Source organism: Bufo bufo, chromosome 7 (genome assembly GCF_905171765.1).
Source record: "Bufo bufo chromosome 7, aBufBuf1.1, whole genome shotgun sequence".
NCBI classification, from domain to species: domain Eukaryota; kingdom Metazoa; phylum Chordata; class Amphibia; order Anura; family Bufonidae; genus Bufo; species Bufo bufo.
Genome location: NC_053395.1, coordinates 38,876,062 through 38,897,196, shown reverse-complemented (window position 1 = coordinate 38,897,196; position 21,135 = coordinate 38,876,062). Strand labels below are relative to the sequence as shown.

Sequence of the window (21,135 nt, the reverse complement as noted above, 5' to 3'; positions counted from 1 at the left end):
GACAACCCCTTTTAAGGCTCCATAGTAGTAAGCTGCGCAAGGGGCAGAGCAGTGTGCCTCTCGATGCACAGGATCCTTGAGCAAGACCAGGGATCAGCAACTTTCGGCACTCTATCTGTTGCGAAACTACAACTCCCAGCATACATACTTACTCAGCTCTTCTTGTAACTAGAATTCCCACTGTTGGGTTTGCTCCAGTTCAGAAGACCAGGCCACAGCTGGAAAGTAAATGGTTCATGCAGAAAAACAATTTTATTTTATTTTTATCTAAGTGCAGTAGTTTTTCCTCTATAGAGAACTCGTGTAGAGAACGAGGGAACATTTCACGGTTGGCGTGGAACTGAACTGGCACAGCGGTGATTTTTTTTCACAGCTCTTTCTGTTAATAGCGGTTGCTTAGGAACCCCTCCGCATGCGTCTCAATATAATTTCCTCTTTTATCTACCCTTTTTATATGCGATCTCCCTTTTGTTCCTGAGTACCTGTCTGAATTTTCACCAAAAACGCTAATATTTAATTTTCTTTCCCCCCCCCCCCCCCATAGGCCTGGATGAGGACGATCCAAAAGGTAAGCAGCAGGTTATACTTCCTCACCGTCCTTTTTAAAAACAAAACAAAAAACATTGTAATTTTCAATGACAGTACATATACATTAAAGGTAAAATAAAAAAATATATATAGATATAGAACATGATGTTTTATAACGATAACAAAGTCAAGTCCTGTTTTTGTTTTTCGTCCAGCAGGGGACGCTACAATGATTCAAGCAAATGGAGATGTTCTCACCGCAGAAACGCAAACCACCCTAGTAAATGGGTACACGTGCAACGACTGCAGCATGCTGTCCGAAAGGAGCAACGTCCTGACCGCGTACTCTGCTTCTCGCATGCCGGCCGTGTCCTCCTACACCGTGTCTACAAAAGTGTACTCCCGTGACCGGAGCCACAAGTCAAGTAAGATTTCCCATCCCCTTTTAACCACTTTTACAATGATTTTGGCATTTTCTCTCCTTCATTGGGAAATCTGCGGAGGTTTGACTATTCAAACGTTGGGCCATTCATCATACAAGCCACATGCAAAGCGTTTCTGATCTTTGTGTTCTTTCCACCGAGGGCGAGTGGGAGTTCACATTTTACTAGATAGTTTCCAGAATCGGTGAGGACAGATTGAGTGGTTTTAATCCTCCTCTGTGCATCTCCGCTGTGTTTATTAGGTGCCAGCCAAGTCCGTCCCGGTAATGAACGACATTCTGAAAATTCTTTCATCCTCTGCACCAAGTTCTTCCATTATATTTTCCAGAGTGTGTGACTCTGTCGTTTTTAAAGGGGCTAGCTCCATTTGAGAAGCATTGACCAGTCTTTTGGGAATCTGCCACCGGTTGTAGGTCCTGATTCCCTGATTTCCCCTCCCCACCCCCCCTTCCATTTATTCCTGACCTGAAGTGACAACTTTCAGGGGACAAAACTAAAGTTGGTAAACTTCGGTGGCAGTTAAAGAAGATCCCTCTGCTTAAAGGGGTTGTAAAAGATTTGAAAAACATGGCTGCTTTCTTCCAAAAACAGCCCCACACCTGTCAGTAGGTTGTGTGCAGTATTGCAGCTTTGCCCCACTGACTCCCAACAGAGCTGAGCTGCACAACCGGACACAACCCATGGACAGGGGTGGAGCTGTTCTTAGAAGAAAGGAGCCTTGTTTTTCTAATCTTGGACAACCCCATAATAATTGCATTCCCCATATTATAACAATTCTGTCTCTTTTCAAAGCACTCTACATTTTGCTGTTCCCCTTTTTATACCTTCTAGAAATGTAAATTGACAGTTGGGTGTTACCACTTGGGGACATGTTGTTTTTTTTGCGTCCGTATGTGGAGCTATTCATTTCAATAGTGCTGCAAAAAAAAAACCTGAAATGACTCCTATCCGTACGTCCGCAAGTCCGTTCTGCAAAAAAATAGAACATATCCTATTCTTATTCATTTTGGGGAGGACAGGCATAGTTACAACTTACAATGGATCCGCCCAAAAAAAAATTGATGTAACACGGATGTCACTAGTTTTTGTTTTGTTTTTTTGCGGTTTGCAAAAAGTCATGTGCATGAGCCCTTACACTGTCCAGTCAGAGCCGATAGTATTAGCCTGTGCGGGGAAACGCCCCTTTGAAAGGAGAATAGTAATTGCGCAGTTGTCAAGTTATTCATTAATTTCTAGGAGGAATAACAGAAGAACAGCACAACACTGAGTTTTCTGTAGAATTGCTAGTTGCTGAAAGACCTGTTGTGAGTGGTGTTAGGTCTTCTTTCAATTGATATAAAGTAGTGTTGCATTGGCTGCACCATCGACCCCGACCACAATTGTCCTTGGTTTGTAGGACTTGGTAAAGACTGGCCCTGGTCTGTTTTTGTGTGAAGCTTCTGTTTGGTAGGTTTTTGTCTGTTTTATGGAGGCCTGTATTTTCTGTCAGTCCCAAGCAGAGCTGATGGTGGGTCACCCTCTTGGTAGAAGAATGTACAGTTACTGCTAGCGTTAACCTAGGCCGCCCTTATAGCGCCTGCTCAAGTGTAGGTCATACGGTATTTTTTCCAATGACCCTTTAAAGGGCCTCTCAATTCATGTCTGTTTTAGTAAATACCTGTATTAATAGAATTCCTAGAAATTTGTGCTGTACCGCTATTCTTTATGGAAATATGACTAGACTGAAAACTGGGTGTTACCATTTCCCTTGTCAATCTGATGTATCCATACACGTCTAATCAGGGGGGGCAGCTGCTTTCACTCCTGGCCTGATTTCTAAGGGCTATAGGGGAAATTTATCATGGGAGTAATATTTAAAGGCTATGTACACCTTTTTGTTTTGTTAATGATTGCATTTTACTAATTTTGGGCTGAGAATCACTTTTTCAATTGGTTTTTATTAAAAATATTGAGCCGTTTTGTCACAAAGGGTTAACAGTTTTTTTTGCAGCTGTGACTGGTACTTTCACTTTCTGCCAGTCATCTAATAACTCTTATCTCTAAATGATTAACGGGTCATAAACATTTATTTCAGTCATGTTCTCATCCGTAAGATAAGAACTGGGCTATATTGAGTGTTTATAAGGTCTGAGAGCAGAGAAAAGGAGCAAGCTGCCTGACAGAAGAGAGGAAATTCAGCTACTAGAGCATCTCAGCCCTGTACAGAGAAAAGTACTCCATATTTTTAATAGACTAATTAATTGAAATTTTTTTACCTCCTAATGAGTACAATGCAATGCCCCCAAAGGTGTACAGTAGTGTTGAGCTAAGCGAGCTTCGGCTGCTGCATCTAAAGTCGCTTCGTTCAAAACTTCTGAATAATACGGTACAGTGATCAGTCTCCGAGTTCTTCAAAGTCTGGGAAAACTGTTAAGGGGTTAACCTTTAAATCGCACAGGTGTTTGTTTTTTTGAGATTTGTGATTTTTTTTTCTTGATAGGAGAACTTCCTCATTACGTGCACAAGGCAATGGTGCTGGTCAGAAGTGCGATGTCATCCCTGACAGCACTGCTCATGAGCCTCTTTCACATGGTTAGGCTGAAGCTGGGTTATGAGCGGAAAGGTACCAAAAATGGTGTACTTACCCCCCCTCCCATGCACAATGTCACTTCTCAATCACTTGGTTTAGGGCATTTGGAAAGCGGGCTTTTCTTCTCTCTGAAATTTGCAATCTCAGCGACTCCATTTTCGGCACTAACCTTCTCTTCTGATCTTGGCGTTTTCTTTGTCGCAGCGTTTTAATGTCTGCATTTCACGTAGTTTCGCTTTATTTCTAGACTTGGAAATCTCCTTCTCCGCAGTCACATCACTCTGCTCAGATCCATCATGTTTTTTTCTCTGTGTCTTGAATGGAGTTTCATGTTTATGTAGATGAATGATTTTTATTTATTTTTTCTTATTGGGCAGTGATTTTAGATTTATGTGCGTAGTAGTTTCAAACGTTTTGTGTGAAGGGGCTGCAGCACTCCAGAAGGGGTCTCATTCACTTAAAGGGTTTTTTACTGATTACCTATCCTTGCTTCGCTGAGAAAAAATGTGTTTTAATATATGCTAATGATCCTCTAGGAGCAACAGGGGCGTTGTCGTTACACCTAGAGTTTCCGTTCTCTCTGCAACTGCGGCGCCCTCTGTACTTTGTTTAACAGGGCCAGGCAGTGAAAATGTAATCAGAACTGGCCCTGTCAAACTGCAGAGGGCACGGCAGTTGCAGAGAGAGCAGAGCCTCTAGGTGTAATGACAACACCCTCGTTGCTCTTAGAGGCTCATTTGCATATATTTAAAACATGGGACCAACACAGATGACTTCAGCTGCCAAGCGCACATGTAACAGGTCAGCCAGTGTCATAGGTGCAAAACTGCTGACAGATGCCCTTAAAGCTCATCAGTCTATCACTAAGCCTGTGTTACTCTAACAGTTAAGTGCTCCTGTGCAAGCGGTAAACAAATTTTATTTGTGGCGTAGGCAATACTTCCGGTTTCCTAGGTGTCATGCAAATCTCGCCCGATACACTTTTTTTTTTTCTTTTTCACTTTTCCCCGTGTGTATACGTATGTTCCAGCTCACTCGAATTTCTGTGGAAGTATGAATGTGAAAGGCTATCAGACGGAGGACGGACATCTCCATATGAATGGAGAAACCCTTTGTAAGTATGATCCTAATGCATGCCTCACAAGGTGGTATTGGTGCGTGTTTTTTATTTTTTACATTAACCCTTTGCATAGAGGAGGCAGCAGCATTATTAATCACGTAGTTCCCTAGGAACGCTCACAATCCATTACCAATTTTGTGAGATCCTTCGTAGCCAAGATGGCGGAGTGTGAGGACCCCCGTGAATGTGACCTGGGATATTGGGGGGTGAACCGTAGTCACAGATGAATTAGGAGGTCGTTTTTCTATGGTATTACCTCAGGGCTGGGGATTTTGGGACTGTATTAACTAATTCTTGTGATGACCAACAGGTGATGACTGTAAAGGGATGAAACAACACGAAAAACAAACCACTGTCCACACGCAGTCCTCACGGGCTAGAAGGGTGGCGGGGTCCTTGTGGCACATCTTTTCTTACACAGGTTCATTTTGCACATTTTATTTTTCCTTTCCTCACTAACACCCACTGTCCACATCTGCCCTCACTGACCGAACAGCTCTCTTACCTAGTAATCTAAAGACCATCGTCTGCCCGCTTGACTGTAAGGAGAGGTTCTCCAGAACTTGTGGGGTCTCCACATCTGCATTTCATTCTGGAGCTCTGACCATTTGTATGGTGTAGATGAGTGAGATAAATCTATCCCCAGCGACCTCCCCATCCAGCGGTTTGTTTTGTTGTTGTGAGGCTCTGTTCCCGAGGTATACTTTTTCTTAATATGCAAATTAGGCCTTTGGTGCAACGAGGATGTCACTGTTGCTCTTGTTGCACCCAAGCTCTGCTCCTTTCTGTGGCCAGCTCCTTTTACTGCTTTGATTGACCGGTCCAGTCAGTGACAAAGCCACCCCGGGAGGTTCTGGCCACAGAAAGGAAGGGAGCAACAAGAGCAATAGTGACACCCTCATTGCTCCACAGGCCTAATTTGAGTATTAAGAAAAGGTATCGTAAATCTGGAACGGAGCCTCGGATCAACAAAAGAACAGCGTTTTATTCTGGTGAACCACATGCGTCTATGCAAACGGTTGGTTAGGAAGGTCGCTGGGGGACAAGATTCTCTTTAAAATCCTCACTCGTCTACACAAATGGTCAGAGCTACGTTTGGTGTAACGAGGGCATCACCATTGCTCTTGTTGCACCGAAGCTTCTCCCTGTCTGCTTTGATTTGACAGGTCCAGTCAGTGGCAAAGCAGCCAAAGAGGGGCCGGCCACAGAAAGGAGTGGAGCTCTGGTGCAGCGAGTGCACCCCAAGTCTAAGTTGCATAATTTTTTTAAAATATCATAAGAGCCAGTTCACACTGAGTTTTTGGCACGATTTTGGATCGTTTATGCCTCAAATACGGCTCCAAAAAAAAAAAAGGGTGAAATAACAAGCGGCATTCCCTATCTTGGGGCTGAATCTCCCAGTGAAATGAATAGGAAGCAGATTTTAAAAAAAAAGAATCAATGCATTTTGTGTGCGTTTTCAGCGCTTTTTTTGGCGTGGATCTGCTACTAATGCTTTAAGCTGAAAATTCTGCTTTGTATTGAACAAATTGGTTAAAAAAAAAAACATCAAAAACCGCACACAAAAAATGCTTTTTTCACTGTGAAAGAAGCAGTATTCCACTTTTTTTTTTTTTTTTTTAATCGGTCATGTGAACTGGCCCTTACTCGCGAACAGAGCCGCAGATCAGCATTTTAATCTGGTAAAACACAGCTGTGAGTCTGTGCACCTCGCTGGATGCGGGAGGTCGCTATGGACAGTTTCCCTTTAAGGGCACGACCGGTTGCCCTCAGCGCGCTGGCACATGTTCTTTGCAAGTGATTATTCCTGGAATGTATTAGACCAGGCATCTCGCCCTTCAGCCAACAAACCTGCCCCGACACGGTGCGTCGGCTCCACTCCTGTGCCCCATCCTACAGCAGTCATTTAGCAGCAGCAGATGAGGGAACGGCATGCACAGCGCACACGGGATGTAGGTTTTAGTGCACATTTTAAAGGGATCAGGTGTAAGTGCACGCACTTTGGAATATGTTGGGGAATTGCTTAAGTAGCCGTTCCATAATATGGGAATTGCTTCATTTAGCTATAGGGGTGATAAATAATTTCATGTGGTTTCCCTTAAAGGGGTATTCACATCTCAGACATTTATTCCATAAAAACCTAATCGATTTAGGCCCCGCCCCTGCGGAGCGGTGAATCTTCATCTGACCTGGTGAGGTGAAGAATAGTGAAGCGATGCATGTCTGTAGCTCTCTACGTTCACAGTAGTCAGAGGCGGAAAAACTGGGTGTTCTGTGGATATGGCATATGTGTCTAAGGTGGCAATACCCCACCGAAACGAATTTCCACATGGTCATGTCTGAACGGAGGTACATTATGGACCCGTACACCACAGACTTGCAATACAGGTGCTTGCATGAAGCGTTTGCGTCCATCTGGGTTCCCTTTTAATCCTGCAAACCTTTTTTAAAGAAGGTTGTCGGGGTTGTCACAGTGCAGTGATAAAATCAGAGGTTCTTGTATTTCGGTTTGTTCTCTTCCTCATGCGAATCCTTTTTCCTCTAACCCCTCGCCTGCTCCGCGTTGACAGTTTTCTATTTCTGTAGCGCTTGCCTATGCCGTGGCGCTGTACACGCCTCATTATGAAGACCCGTCTCTCTGTTTTTAGGTTACCTTTTAATGCAAGCGGTGCGCAGTGCCGGAGCTGCTGGATGGTTTGTATCCAGGAAGGTGTTGTCGTTTCTTTGGTTGGCCATTGTATCACCAGGTTATTATTTTGATTTTGCGCATTGGAAAGGTCTCTGCATCTATTCACTTTCTTGCTTTCCTGTCATTGTGTGTCAATTTTTTTTTAAAATAATATACATAGAAAATCCATATTAAATGTGTTCTCCTCATGGTGATCACTTGTACTGTTGTGTCACACCAATGCTATATATCAAAATGATGTAGTAGTAGAAGTGCATGCCAGTCGTCTGTCCTGTGCCTGGTATTGGGATGCACATTTTTCTCATTCCAGGTCTTACTGCATGCTACGTGTCCATTTCTCCCAGCGTTGTCATCTGCGCGAGCTCTCGGCTTTCACTCCTCCTGTATACGCTGCGTGCAGCCTGTGTGTAATCCTTCATCTCTCCCTTGCAGGAAAGGCCGCCTCGGGAATGTTTTGGTGGCTGGGCACAGGCTGGTACCAGCTTTCTACCCTGGTTTCCCTGCTGAACATCTTTTTGCTAACTAGGTCAGTATCTTGTAAAATTGCAGCAGGATCACCCCTATTCTGCCTGTTAGGGTTGGTCATGTGGCGTTAAAGGATTTAAAATTTGTGGCCCCGTTGTAGAGAGAGGTGCGCTTTTTTTAAATACATATGCTAATGAGGTGTTCGAGACCCCACAGGCCAGTGGCATACATGGAGAAGTAAAGACCCCATAGCAAGGATCAAACACAGGACGGAAGGGTTTCCACCTAAACCCCTTTCAATGACCCTTGGGCCATTTTTTTTATTTTTTTTCACTGCCTCATTTCCTAAAAGTTGTTCCTTTTTAGATGGTAGAGTCCTGAGCAAGTTTTTACCCCCCGTAGAAGAGGGGATGATCCCAACTGGGCCCCCTCTTTCCCTGGGCCCAATCCCCTGCCGCAAGCCCGTCCCTCGGTGCACTGAATTGGCGCACGCACAGTTCGAATCTCCGCAGGCTTTTCCCAAAGCTGAGATCCGATCTCCGTATGTGCCGATTCATCACTCACCTGCACATGCGCTGGATTACAGTGCCTGTAAGGAAGGAGGATTCCTGAGCTTGTCACTGAAGGGGAGAAGACTAGGGTGCGGTGAAGTGGTCGTGTGTGGGGCGCCTAATTAGCATATGCAATAAAAATCCAGGTGTCACTGATTTCAAATATAGAGGGTTGGTTTAACTCTGCATGGTCAACCCTAACGGGCAGTAGGCCTAGCTTAATAGGGTTGATCATGCTGACAGATTCTCTCGAAAGGGATACATCATTCAGAACTGATGCACTGTGTTTAAAGGGTTTTCTCTCACTTCGGCAAGTGGCATTTATCATGTAGAGAAAGTTAATACAAGGCACTTCCTAATGTATTGTTATCCATATTGCCTCCTTTGCTGGCTGGATTCATTTTTCTATCACATTATAAACTGCTCGTTTCCAGTGGTCGTGCTTGCACACTATAGGGAAAAGCACCAGATGTGCACTCCCAAGACCAGAGAGGCCAGCGCTTTTTTCCGTTTTAGTGGCCGGGACTGAGGGGCGCACGTGCACAGCAGCCCCCATCCCGTCCAGCTATCTGCGCTGCAGCTGTGGCCGTAACCCCTGGAAACGAGCAGTGTATATTGTGATGGAAAAATGAATCCAGCCAGCAATGGAGGCAACATGGACAATCAGAATACATTAGTAAGTGCCTTGTATTAACTTTCTCTACATGATGAATGCCACTTGCTGAAGTGAGACGATGCTTTTAAGGGATGTCGATGATAATCGTTTGGCCAATCGGCTCATCTACATGTTGGCTGATCAGACTCTTTATTCCACCATAAAAATGCTGGTCTGCAGCACATCGCCTCATGTAAACGGTGATGTGCTGCTGGCATACTGTAAAGTGTGTGGAGGAGGACCATGCAGGTTTGATCAGTCTGTGTGAAGGCTTTTTAACAAGCACGGATCGCCTTGTTTTATTGCAAATAGCTTGGGTGGGTCTGGGTCATCTAAAAGGACCCTAGTGCAGGGTATGGCCAAGCACGGGGACCCCGAGAGAGTATCCCTGTGTCATGCCGCACCTCCCTCAGCTCCACCACGAAGCATCAATTTGGCCCAGAGTGTTACTTTAAACTGTACACGTTAAAGAGGTTCTCCCATCTCAGACAATGGGGGCATATCTCTACACAGAGAATGGAATGCCGAAAGTTGTGGAGGGAGCGCTGTGCATGCACAGTCACCCTCCATTTATTTCTATGGGGCCACCGAAAATAGCTGAGCACTGGCTCGGCTATTTCCGTCGCCCCCATAGAAATGAATGGGAGTGGTGGGCGCACAAGCACGGGCGATCCTATTCGGTACTATAGGGAGAGCACTTGGTGGTGGCCGAACCCGGGGTCCTCCGGCCACCACCTTCCCCGCTCCATTCTCTGTGTAGGTCCCAGAGGTGGGACTTGCACCAAACAATGGTGGCATATCCTAGCGATATGTCCCTATTGTCTCAGATGGGAATACCCCTTTAAGGTTTTTGTAAGAGCGGAAACAGATGGCAGCGGACAGTAGATTCTCTGAATGTTCTTGTGTTAAATGCTTTTCGTTTCCTTGTAGATGCCTTCCAAAAGTTTCCAGAGCGCTGCTCCTCCTGATCCCATTGCTGCTGCTCCTGGGTAAGTGCAGCCATTGCTCGGTAGTCTGCTTATCCTTCAGCCTGGTGTGCTCCATCCCGGGACCATGGCCGATCAGCTGTTTGAGAAGGCACCAGCGTTCGCAGTAGCGCCGCTTCCTTTTCGCAGCTTTTCCATGTGACGTCACATTCATCGCTCACGTGGCCTAGGCGCAGCTCAGCACTGTTAAAAATTATATATAGTATACCAATAAGCACCATTGAAGTGAATGGGGCTGAGCTGCAGTACCAAATACGGCCACTATGCAATGTACGGTGCTCTGCTTGGTGAGCAGGGAGAAGGCCGCGGCGCTAACTTGAGTGCTGGGACCTTCTCAAACAGCTGATTGGCGGGGGTCCCTGGTGTCGGACCACCACTGATCAGATACCTGTTACCAGCCTTTATCAAGCAGGTATAAGGCCTCCTGCACACGACCGTATGGCTTTTTCAGTGTTTTGCGGTCTGTTTTTCACGGATCCGTTCAGTTTTTTTGTTTCTGTATGGCATATACAGTATACAGTAATTACATAGAAAAAATTGGGCTGGGCATAAAATTTTCAATAGTTTTGCAAAAACGGAACTGATATGGAAGACATACGGATGCATTTCCGTATGGGTTCAGTTTTTTTTTTTTTTTTTTTGCGGACCCATTGACTTGAATGGAGCCACAGAACGTGATTTGCGGGCAATAATAGGACATGTTCTATCTTTTAACGGAAACTAAATGCATACGCATGCGGATCCATTTGCGGACGTGTAAATGGAGCCTTAAGAGGATTTTTTCTAAGAGCAGTTGACACTTCTGATTAATCATTCTTGCTTTAGTGTAAATGGGCCCATTGAGTGTATCGGAGCCTGGTCAGTTCTGTATTGCTTTTCCTGATATATGGTCGTTTGTCTGTCTGTAGGTCTCTGGCTATGGGGCTTTGATTCCTTACTTGCCATGCTACCATTATTTAGCGGATTTAGTACAACAAAAACAGCTGAAGATCCTATTCCCATCCTGAAGCCAACGCCTGACGCTCATATACCCAGCACTGACAAGACGGTAATATTTCCTCTCTGATGGCGGTCCCGTCTAGACGGATCACACATAGGATTACTGCAGCGTTTGCGCTATCTATTGCTAAGAACAGTGAAAATCACGATTCGTACCCGCACCTCCTACCATTGAGGACTGATTTAGTGTGATCTTTTGACTCCATGTGGAGTCCCCTTTATGGGTGTTCCATCTTCATAAATTCTCATGTTGTATGTGAAGATGAATTGCCAGTAATGAGCAAATTTCAGATTTTGAAATTCGTTCACACTTCAGTTGTTGGTTAAAGGTGACTTGCGTTATGGATTCAGTTACCACGGACCATAACACAACTCTATGATTGAATGCCTTTAGAGGCATTCCGTTATAATAGAAGTCTATGGGCTGCAAAACGGATCTGTCCCGTTTCCGTTATGCAGGGGAGTTCTCTCCTGCATAACTGAAAAGGGACAGATCCGTTTTGCAGCCCATAGACTTCTATTATGACGGAATAAATAACGGAATGCCTCTAAAGGCATTCAATCATAGAGTTGCGTTATGGTCCGTGGTAACTGAATCCATAACGCAATTCACCTTTTTACCACCAAACGAAGTGTGAACGAATTTCATAAGTGGAAATTCGCTCATCTCTAGTCGCCGGCATCACTTTTAATAAAATTAATATTTTTTTTCAGGAAGGGGGTCTTCAGTCTGACAGCAGAATGCGGGAGCTGGAGAAGAAGTTTGGGTTAATGGTTGCCAGCCAGAGTCATCACGCAGAAGATTACAACAAACTGAAGCTTCTGGTCTTGGAGATGGAGAAACAGATGGCTCAGATGAATGACCCGGGTCACATGTCTGTGTTAATTTCAGGGCTCCTCAGTGAGCATCTGGGTAAAATACAGAGAGATGTACAGGACAAATCCACGGTGAGTACTCTTCCAGTTTATCGTGTGCGTCTTTTCTGCTGGCCGTGCTCAGAGGAAACGTTTAGTTAAAGAGGACCTTTTCACCGATCCTGACATTGTGAACTAAGTATATACAGCGGCTCCCAGGGATCTCACTGCACTTATTATCCCTGGGCGCCGCTCCGTTCTCCCGTTATGTCCTCCGGTATGTTCAGGGACTTGGTTATAGTAGGCGGAGTCTGCCCTTATTCTGCTGGGCGTCTCCTTCTCCTAGGCTGTAGCGCTGGCCAATCGCAGCGCAGAGCTCACAGCCTGGGAGAAAAAAACCTCCCAGGCTGTGAGCTCTGCGCTGCGATTGGCCAGCGCTACAGCCTAGGAGAAGGAGACGCCCAGCAGAACAAGGGCAGACTCCGCCTACTATAACCAAGTCCCCCAACATACGGGAGGACATAACGGGAGAACGGAGCGGCGCCCAGGGATAATAGTAAGTGCAGTGAGATCCCTGGGCGCCGCTGTATATGTCATGATACTTAGTTCACAATGTCGGGATCGGTGAAAGGTCCTCTTTAAGTGCATAGCATTGCCGGGGTCCAGCAGGAGCATCCGTTTCATGAGGTTTTGCTTTGATGCATGCACTAACAATTGTAGTCCCCAAGCGAGGTGTTGGGGGAATGCTAACATTAGTGAACGTATTGTAGAAATCTTACAGAACACTGTGGCAGGTTTACTAATAATGTCTGAGTTAGACTAACAGAGGTGGACTAGCCACGGACCCTACAGCCGGGTATGATCTGATGTTCTCAGCATTTAAAGGGGTTGGCTGAGATTTTAATATCTATGACCTATCCTGAGGATAGGTCATTTAAGGGGTTGTCCGGGTTTAGAGCTGAACTTGGACATACCTCCATTTTCACCCAGGTAGCCACCCTGACATGAGCATCGGAGCAGTTCATGCTCCAATGCTCTCCTTTGCCCTGCGCTAAATCGCGCAGGTCAAAGGAGTTTTTTGGAAATCCGGTTACATACCGGGCTCTCCATGGGGCTGCCAGGAAGCCTGGTAACGTCACCAGCACTGATGGGCGGGCTTTAGCGCTGCCCTAGCCAGTAAAATGGCTAGAGCAGCGCTAAAGCGGGCCCATCTGAGCCGGTGACGTCATCGAACACACTGCCGGGCATGAACTGCTCCGAGGCTCAAGTCAGGGGGGCTGCCGGGGTGAAATTATGGCTATGTCCAGGATCGGCTCTGAACCCGGACAACCCCTTTAATATCAGATCGGCCGGCGTCTGACACCCCCACGATCAGTTGTATGAAGGGAAGGCGCACACAGTGTGCGCATGCGTTATCTCTTGCGTGCCTGCCTTCCCTTCATATCGGCGAGGGCACAATGTGTCGGACCCCTGCCGATCTGATATTATGACCTATCCTAAGGATAGGTCATCGATATTAAATGCCCAGAGAACCCCTTTAATTAATGCTATGTGCATCAGGTACTTATGCACCTGATTTCAACTGTATTGTCATCCTTAGTATGGTGATGCATTGGAATACTGCAGCGGAGGTGACAGTATTTTGTGCTGCACTGTGGTATTTGGTTCTGCATTTTGTGCTGCACTGTGGTATTGCTGGCTCAGTCTACTTCTGTTCTTGTCTACTTGTGTTGCACCCGGTCTACAACATGAGGCCTCTTTTTTTAGACTTTTTTTTTTTTCCCCCAGGGCCACTTTAAGCTCCCAGTCTGCACCTGCAGATATGCCGAATTTATCACACTAGCTGAGGGTGGATGATAAATTTGGTGCATTTTAAATGTGTTTGTCTAACTCCATGCCAAATGATGCGCAGAAAGTGTGCAAAACGGTTAATCTGTGTTCTGGTCTCTTCCATGTCTAGATGGAGCTTATTTAAAGGGGGTTATCCAAGATGCCACAGTGCCGTACTGTCGGCACTTCTGGGATCACATACCCTGGGCTTAGACCCACGGATTCAGACTTGCGCGTGCGCTGCAGGTTGTAGTTTCGGGCTGATATCACGTGCCAAACGGACGGCACTTGATACAAGAAGTGCGAGCCACACGGCATTGTGAGGCATCATGGATGACCTCTATCTCGGCTGTTCATGGATGAGATAGGAATGTGTATAATGGGTGGCGGCAAAACAGGCTTAGGCTACTTTCACACTAGCGTTCGGAGCGGATCCGTCTGATGTTTCATCAGACGGATCCGCTCCGATAATGCAGACGTTCGCATCCGTTCAGAACGGATGCGTCTGCATTAAAACTTAGAAAATTTTCTAAGTGTGAAAGTTGTCTGAGCGGATCCGTTCAGACTTTACATTGAAAGTCAATGGGGAACGGATCCGCTTGAAGATTGAGCCATATTGTGTCATCTTCAAGCGGATCCGTCCCCATTGACTTCCATTATAAGTCTGGACGGATCCGCTCGCCTCCGCACGGCCAGGCGGACACCCGAACGCTGCAAGCAGCGTTCAGGTGTCCGCTCACTGAGCGGAGCGGAGGCTGAGCGCTGGCAGGCGGATGCATTCTCAGTGGATCCGCCTCCACTGAGAATGCATTGGGGCCAGACGGATGCGTTCGGGGCCGCTCGTGAGCCCCTTCAAACGGTGCGCACGAACGCTAGTGTGAAAGTAGCCTTAGCTACATTATTTCCAGGGGCGAACTGGGAACATGAAGTGGCCCTGGGAAAAAATTAAAAATAAGTGGCCTCGTTGTAGGCGGGTCCACCACTTTGACAGAAGGCACAAGTAGGCGGGTGTCGGCAATACCATAGCAATTATACCGTCCCGTCAGAACCATATACACAGTGCAGCACAATATTGCCCCAAAAGCTGTTCCTCTGTGGTGGCCATCAATAGCTGCCATTTTCTGTCCTCCTTCTAGTTGTCTCCGTAGAAGAAGATATAAAGCAGGCTTTTAGGAGGTGAGATGTGGGCCACAGCAGTTGAATTCAGGAGGACATGTGTGATCACTGGCCGGGTACATGAAGTACCTGATTCTCACAGCGTTCATTACCGCCGAGAGCTCATTATGTACCCGTCCAGCGGCAGAGAAGGGGGCTTAGGTGACCTACGGGGCATCAGTAATTTCCTTGTAAGGTCTATGGCCAAACCACCCCTGATTATTTCTCTAACTCGCATAGAAGTGATGGGGAGCTACCTAACCCTGGCCGCCGTGTACACGTGGTATTCCGGTCTCTGCCATGAGTGGCTAAGGTGGGAATGTCCCATTCAGTGATGGGACTGAACATTCCTGATCTCCCATTAGAGACAGAGCACTGGGGAGGGTTTCTTTTTAGATTTCCCTCCACTCCCATGTCAGTCTGTGGTCGCCAGCCTCGTCGGTGAAGTCAGTATCAATGGCATGTCACCACTGCTGCCAAGGGTTTTTGAATGATAATCCTGTGCCTATATAAATGTGTTGCTTATATTGGAATAAGGAAATTTTTTTTAATTTTTTTTTTGTAGAAGGCCGGACTCTGCTCAGACTAATCGATTTCTTCTCTCTCATCTTAGGAAGACCACTCTGTCAGTAGGAATCACGAAGCCCGAATCCTACACTTAGAAGCACTTCTGCGTAAACTATCAGAGGTATCTACTCTGGACGTTTCCTAGATCGCTGCTGAATAGTGGAACTTGATTATGATGTATTCCCTCAACCTTTTTTTTTAGGCCGTTGAGGAAGACCGGAAACGAGCGCAGTCAAATGCAAGGTCAGCATTTTTTATTTTTGTATTTTTTTTTTCATTTTCTGTTTTGCTTGACTCTAAGAATTGGTTAGCTATAGATACTAAAAACCTAAAGCGGTACCTCTTGAGTCTTAATTTATACCCGCCTGTTACCTTATTACGTGCAGTGAAATTGGCGTTCAAGATCAGAATCATTTACGGACAAGGATTGAAAGTCTGGAAAAAGAGTTTGAAGCTTATAGAGCAGAGTTCCTCAAAGAACAGAGCGTAAGGTCCAGCTGTGATCTGCCAGACTGCATACTTCAGAAGGTACTCTACCGTTGGTATACTTGGCCGTACGTACACTTACTGAGAGGCCTTGGGTGTAAAAGATGGGCGTACTGTATACTATTGAATGATTTATTGCTCATTAGGTGGATGCCAGGGTGAGAGAATCTGTCCAAATGATGTTCGGGAGCCAAGCAAACTTGCCAGAGGCCTTATTGCAGTGGCTTTCTGCCAACTATGTCAGCAACGAAGACTTCAATGCCAGACTGCGGGAAATGGAGATTCATCTGTTGAGGAACATCTCACATCAAGTCTCGATCACTGGAAAAATCCCAACGTCGCAAATGGTGGAAGAGACGGTGAGACGAGGGATAGCCGGCATCACTGAGCAGGTAAGAGACCATGTTCTGGCCGCTCAGCGATATCATGGTTTACATTAGTTGGGATACAGATGACTTGACTCTGACGGGTGATATTCTTGTCCTGGTGCCGTCAGTGTAGAACAGACAGCAGCTGGACTGCGTGCCCTTATAGTCAGTGGACCTATTCACTTGTGTAAGTTTCCTCACAGACCATCGATCTGTGCAGAGAAAACCGTGGCGTGCACCATCCAGGTCTGATTTTCAACTGAATAGGTGTCAGTGTGCGGTCCATAAACTAGTCTGAGTTTACCACCTGGAACACAGACTAGTTTAAAGGGGTATTCCCATCTTAGACAATGGGGGCATATTGCTAGGATATGCCACCATTGTCTGATGGGTGCGAGTCCCACCTCTGGGACCCGCACCTACAAGGAGAACTGAGCGGAGAAAGTTGAGGAGGGCGCACTGCGCATGTGCAGCTGGCCTCTATTCATTTCTATGGAGCTGCCGAAAATAGCCGAGCACTGGCTCGGCTTTTTCCCTCGGCCCCGTAGAATTGAATGGCAGCGGTGGATGTGCATGCGAGGTGCGCTCCCATTCACTTCAATGGGAGAGGCGGGGAGCTGCGCCTGGTGGTGGACGGACCCCAGGAAACCCGGGGTCCTCCAGCCACGACTCTCCCCGGGTCCGTTCTCCTTGTAGGTGCGGGTCCCAGTGGTGGGACCCGCACCTATCGGACAATGGGGCATAGCCTGGCGATATGCCCCCATTGTCTAAGATGGGATAACCCCTTTAACTAACATGAATGAGCACTTTCACATGTCAAGAGCACTTGTAGGTTTCCATAACTCTCACTTGATTCATTGGAGGGTTAAGCACATGTGTTCACCTCTAGTGTTGAGCAAAGCAAGCTTCAGATGTTTCATCCGAAATCGCTTTGTTTAAAACTTCCGTTTAATACTGTATGGAAATCAGTCTCCGTGCAGTATTAGAATATAGGGTCTCCGATGAGCCGCAGTTAGTTCTCAAAGTCGCGCGTGACTTCATTGCATTACTAACTTCCTCGGTTTCAAGTTTTAACGTGGTTTTCCCACTGGTTCCGTTCAGACTGGTCCCTTGGAACCGAACCAGAGTTCCTTCCTTCGGAGCCCATACATTCTAATACTGTACGTATCTCTCTACAGTATTAATACAAAGTTTTGAACGAAATTACTTCAGATGCAACAGCCGAAGCTCGCTTTGCTCAACACTAGTCGCCTCCCAACTGAAATCTAGGGCCAGGTTCCAGCCTTCCTCTGCACTTGGGAAAATTTTCTTTGAAGGCGTTATCTAGGTAAAGAATGATGACCTATCCTCGGGATAGGTGATGATCACATTGGTGGGTTCGAGTCCTGGCACCCCCGCCAATATTCTGTTTCAGGGATCCGCCGTGCTCACTGGAGCTTTTGTGAGCGCAGCGCCATACATTGTATAGTGGCTGTGCTTGGTATTGCAGCTCAGCCCTATTCACTTGAATTGGGCTGAGCTGCACCTAGGCCATGTGACCAATGTACAGTGACAAGAACAAGAAAGGACCGGCACTCACTGAGTTGTCTGCAAAAGGATCTTGTTTGTCACATAATCCTGTGACGCGTTTTGACACTCGCAGGTGTCTTATCAAACAGCCTGTTTGATAAAGACACCTGCGAGTGTCGAAACGCGTCACAGATTTATGTGACCATAAACAGGAACCTTTTGCAGGCAACTTACAGCGAGTGCCGGTCCTTTCTTGTGTCGTGGGGTGCCAATCCTAGGACGCGAGCACCACAAATTATCTACCTGCAGTGCCCGACCTATTGGACTTACTACTTCAATGTACAGTGGCATCGCAAGGCCTAGGAAAAGGCTGATCGCGGGGGGATAGGTCATCACTTTAGAATACCATTTGATAGCTCCATACCACCACCAAGATTTAGATAGTCTCTTCGCCATTGCTACTGTGTTTGTAGGGGGAGCAGCACAGGACATCTGGACAGCGTAATAAACACTTAGCAGATGTCTTTCCACAAACACGGAGATTATACTGAGGCTTCGTCTCTGTTTACAGGAAGCGCGTGTCATCGTGAATAATGCGCTGAAGCTTTACTCCCAAGACCGCACGGGCATGGTGGACTTTGCGTTGGAGTCTGGAGGTAAAGTAGCTTCTGATTGCGTGGGTTTGTGCATGCGTTTGTTAGCATTAAGCACGTTGCTATTTTATGTTTTGTTTGTACCAAAATCACATTCAGGAAGTTTAGACTCTTCAAAAGGTCACCGAGATAAAACAAGACTATTTTCTGCAAATGTTTTCCACCCAATGGAAGGACGTATCTGACATTTTATTTGGACAGGATATCTTTTTAAGGATAAAATCTGTGTCCTCTTCCATAGATTTTTTTTTTTAAAAGGAAGTCTGGTACCTTTTTAAAGGGATTGTTCCATCTAGACATTAAGACACATACATAGGATATGCCATGTACAATATCTATGATAGGTGGGGGTCCCACATCTAGAACCCTCTCCTTTCTCAAGATCTGGTCCCGGTCTCGTACTTCTGTGCAATTCACTGCTCTAGAACCTCGAAGAATAACCACGGCAGTGTGCTTGGTTACTTTTGGAAGTGCCATAGCAGTAATGGAGCAAGGTACACATGAGGCGGGCCTCCTTGAGACCAGAGTGGGACCTACACCCATTAAACATATATGGCATATTCTATGTATATACCATAAATATCCAGATAGGACAGTCCCTTTTAAGAAAGAAAATATTGGGGTCCTGCTCAGTCTCCTTTCTTGGTCAGTGCAGACAAAGAAGTAACAGAAGTTAAATTAAATCCTTGTTTTACAGCTTTCTAGAAATGGTCTGTGCAAAGAGATATCTCCCAAGAACCATCTCGCCAGCGCTACCTATTGGAATTGGCTCCCTATGAGTCAAGATCGGACTTTCCAACAAGCCTTGGGGTTTGGCAAGGGAATATGACTAAGCCAGATATCCATCCATAGGGGTGCTTTGCCCCCTCATCAGTATGGCGTAGGATTCTGGCCGGCTTGTTGGAAAATCGGATCTTGCCTCGTAAGGAGCCAGTTCCAGTAGATGTTGCTGGCGAGATGGTTCTCTCTCTTGGGAGATACCTCTTTGCATATTTGTTTGCCAATAAGTTCCCATACCATGGAGTACTTGCGGTAAGTCTCCACACAGGCCTGGTCTCTTTAAGGAGATTGCGCACCCTAAGGCTGGGTTCAGACCTGAGCGTATTTGATATGCGCATTTAACGCACGTTTTTGTCGCGCGTTTTTATGCACGTTTTTTGCAATAGTAAACGCGCGTTTGTGTGATTGACTGCAGTGTCCTATGGCCACAAACGCGCGTCAAAACGCCCCAAAGAAGCTCAAGAACTTGTTTGAGCGTAGGGCGTTTTTCAGCGCGTTCAAACACGCTGTAAAACGCTCAAGTGAGAACCAGGGCTATAGGGAATCATTGGTTTTCATGTGTTGAGCGTTTTACAGCGCGTTTGAACGCGCTGTAAAACGCTCAAGTGTGAACCCAGCCTAAGCCTAAGCAGCTAGAAGGGGTCTGAGAAGAGTTTCTGACCAATTCTCGGTCCTTAGGTATGAGAAGTCCAGCAGTGTGTCCTTGATGCTTGGCTCCTTTTTACCCAGGCAGTTAATGATTGCTGATCAAGCCTTGTTCAAAGGAGCTTTTACTTTGGGAAACTGAGAAGGTGACCGGCTGCAGGAATGATCGTTCATAACCCGGAGCACCATTAGTTTCCATTCCTGTCAGTAGCACATCCCCCTGCTGCTGACAAATGGTCGTTCTTGCCCCCACATAAAAGATGTGCAGACGATGGGTAAAAAGAAAAGTTTCGGTCATCTGTCTTTTGAACACATTACCTCTTATACTTTTGGGGTATATTCACACATGGCAGATGTGTTGCAGGAATTTCCTCAGGATAGGTCATCAGTATCTAATTAGTGGGGGTCCGACACTGGGGAAACCCACTGATCAGCTGTCTGAGAAGGTACCAGTGAGCTCCTGTGAGCAGCTCACCAAGCACAGCGCTGTACATTGTATAGTGGCTGTGCTTGGTATCGCGCTCTGCCCCATTCACTTGTGGGTCCGAGCTGCGCCTAAGCCACTTGACCGATGAACGTGTAGTCACATGGCGTAGAGCGCTGGTGCCTTCCCAAACAGCTGATCAGTGGGGGTCTCAGGTGTCGGACCATTATCGATCAGATACTGATGACTTATACAGAGGACAGGTCATCAGTATTAAAATCTTGGAAACCCCCTTTAAGTTTATTCTACTCTTCCAGCATTTTTCTGTCGCTGTTCTTCCTGTGGGGGGAAGTCAAGTGAAAATTGTGAGCATTCTAGCATGGGGGAGGGGGGGGGGGGGGATTGAGGGTGCACAATGGTTGCATTAACCTGTGATGACTTTGACACTGGGACTTGCTGTGGAACCCTAGACCATGATCATGCATACATATTTCACTTTTAAAATCTCATAATTAAACGCCTATGTGTGACTAGCTGTACGCTCCTCAAAGGCTGATGTGTTGATGATATGTCTAGGTGGAAGTATCCTGGGCACTCGATGCTCTGAAACCTATGAGACCAAGACGGCACTCGTGAGCCTGTTTGGAGTTCCATTGTGGTATTTATCGCAGTCCCCCAGAGTGGTTATTCAGGTGAGTCCTGATTCTCCGACTGTCTTTGGTCACATTAAACTGGTTTTCCAGGTTGGAAAACCCATTCTTCATACACAGGGGGTTCTCTATCAAGGATCTTCACCTCCTGGACACAGTGGAGAATGATAATTGGATAGCTTCTCTTGCTCCTGTCCTTCATTACAAA

At 46.3% G+C, this 21,135-nt stretch overlaps 1 protein-coding gene across 4 annotated transcripts in view; it reads left to right on the top strand.

Moving 5' to 3' along the window:
• Positions 1-21,135, top strand: part of SUN1 (Sad1 and UNC84 domain containing 1) — a 62,623-nt gene that overhangs the window by 30,648 nt on the left and 10,840 nt on the right. For 3 of the 4 annotated variants that reach the window (XM_040441905.1, XM_040441904.1, XM_040441902.1), the window contains 16 exons: positions 545-568; positions 744-953; positions 3,451-3,573; positions 4,571-4,654; positions 4,971-5,081; positions 7,309-7,407; positions 7,782-7,875; positions 9,951-10,009; positions 10,915-11,054; positions 11,720-11,953; positions 15,459-15,533; positions 15,615-15,655; positions 15,799-15,940; positions 16,045-16,290; positions 18,347-18,431; positions 20,854-20,969. In XM_040441905.1, coding sequence (XP_040297839.1) covers positions 545-568; positions 744-953; positions 3,451-3,573; positions 4,571-4,654; positions 4,971-5,081; positions 7,309-7,407; positions 7,782-7,875; positions 9,951-10,009; positions 10,915-11,054; positions 11,720-11,953; positions 15,459-15,533; positions 15,615-15,655; positions 15,799-15,940; positions 16,045-16,290; positions 18,347-18,431; positions 20,854-20,969 — 1,883 coding nt within the window. The remainder of the gene's footprint in view (positions 1-544; positions 569-743; positions 954-3,450; positions 3,574-4,570; positions 4,655-4,970; positions 5,082-7,308; positions 7,408-7,781; positions 7,876-9,950; positions 10,010-10,914; positions 11,055-11,719; positions 11,954-15,458; positions 15,534-15,614; positions 15,656-15,798; positions 15,941-16,044; positions 16,291-18,346; positions 18,432-20,853; positions 20,970-21,135) is intronic. The other variant, XM_040441903.1, reaches the window with a different exon arrangement.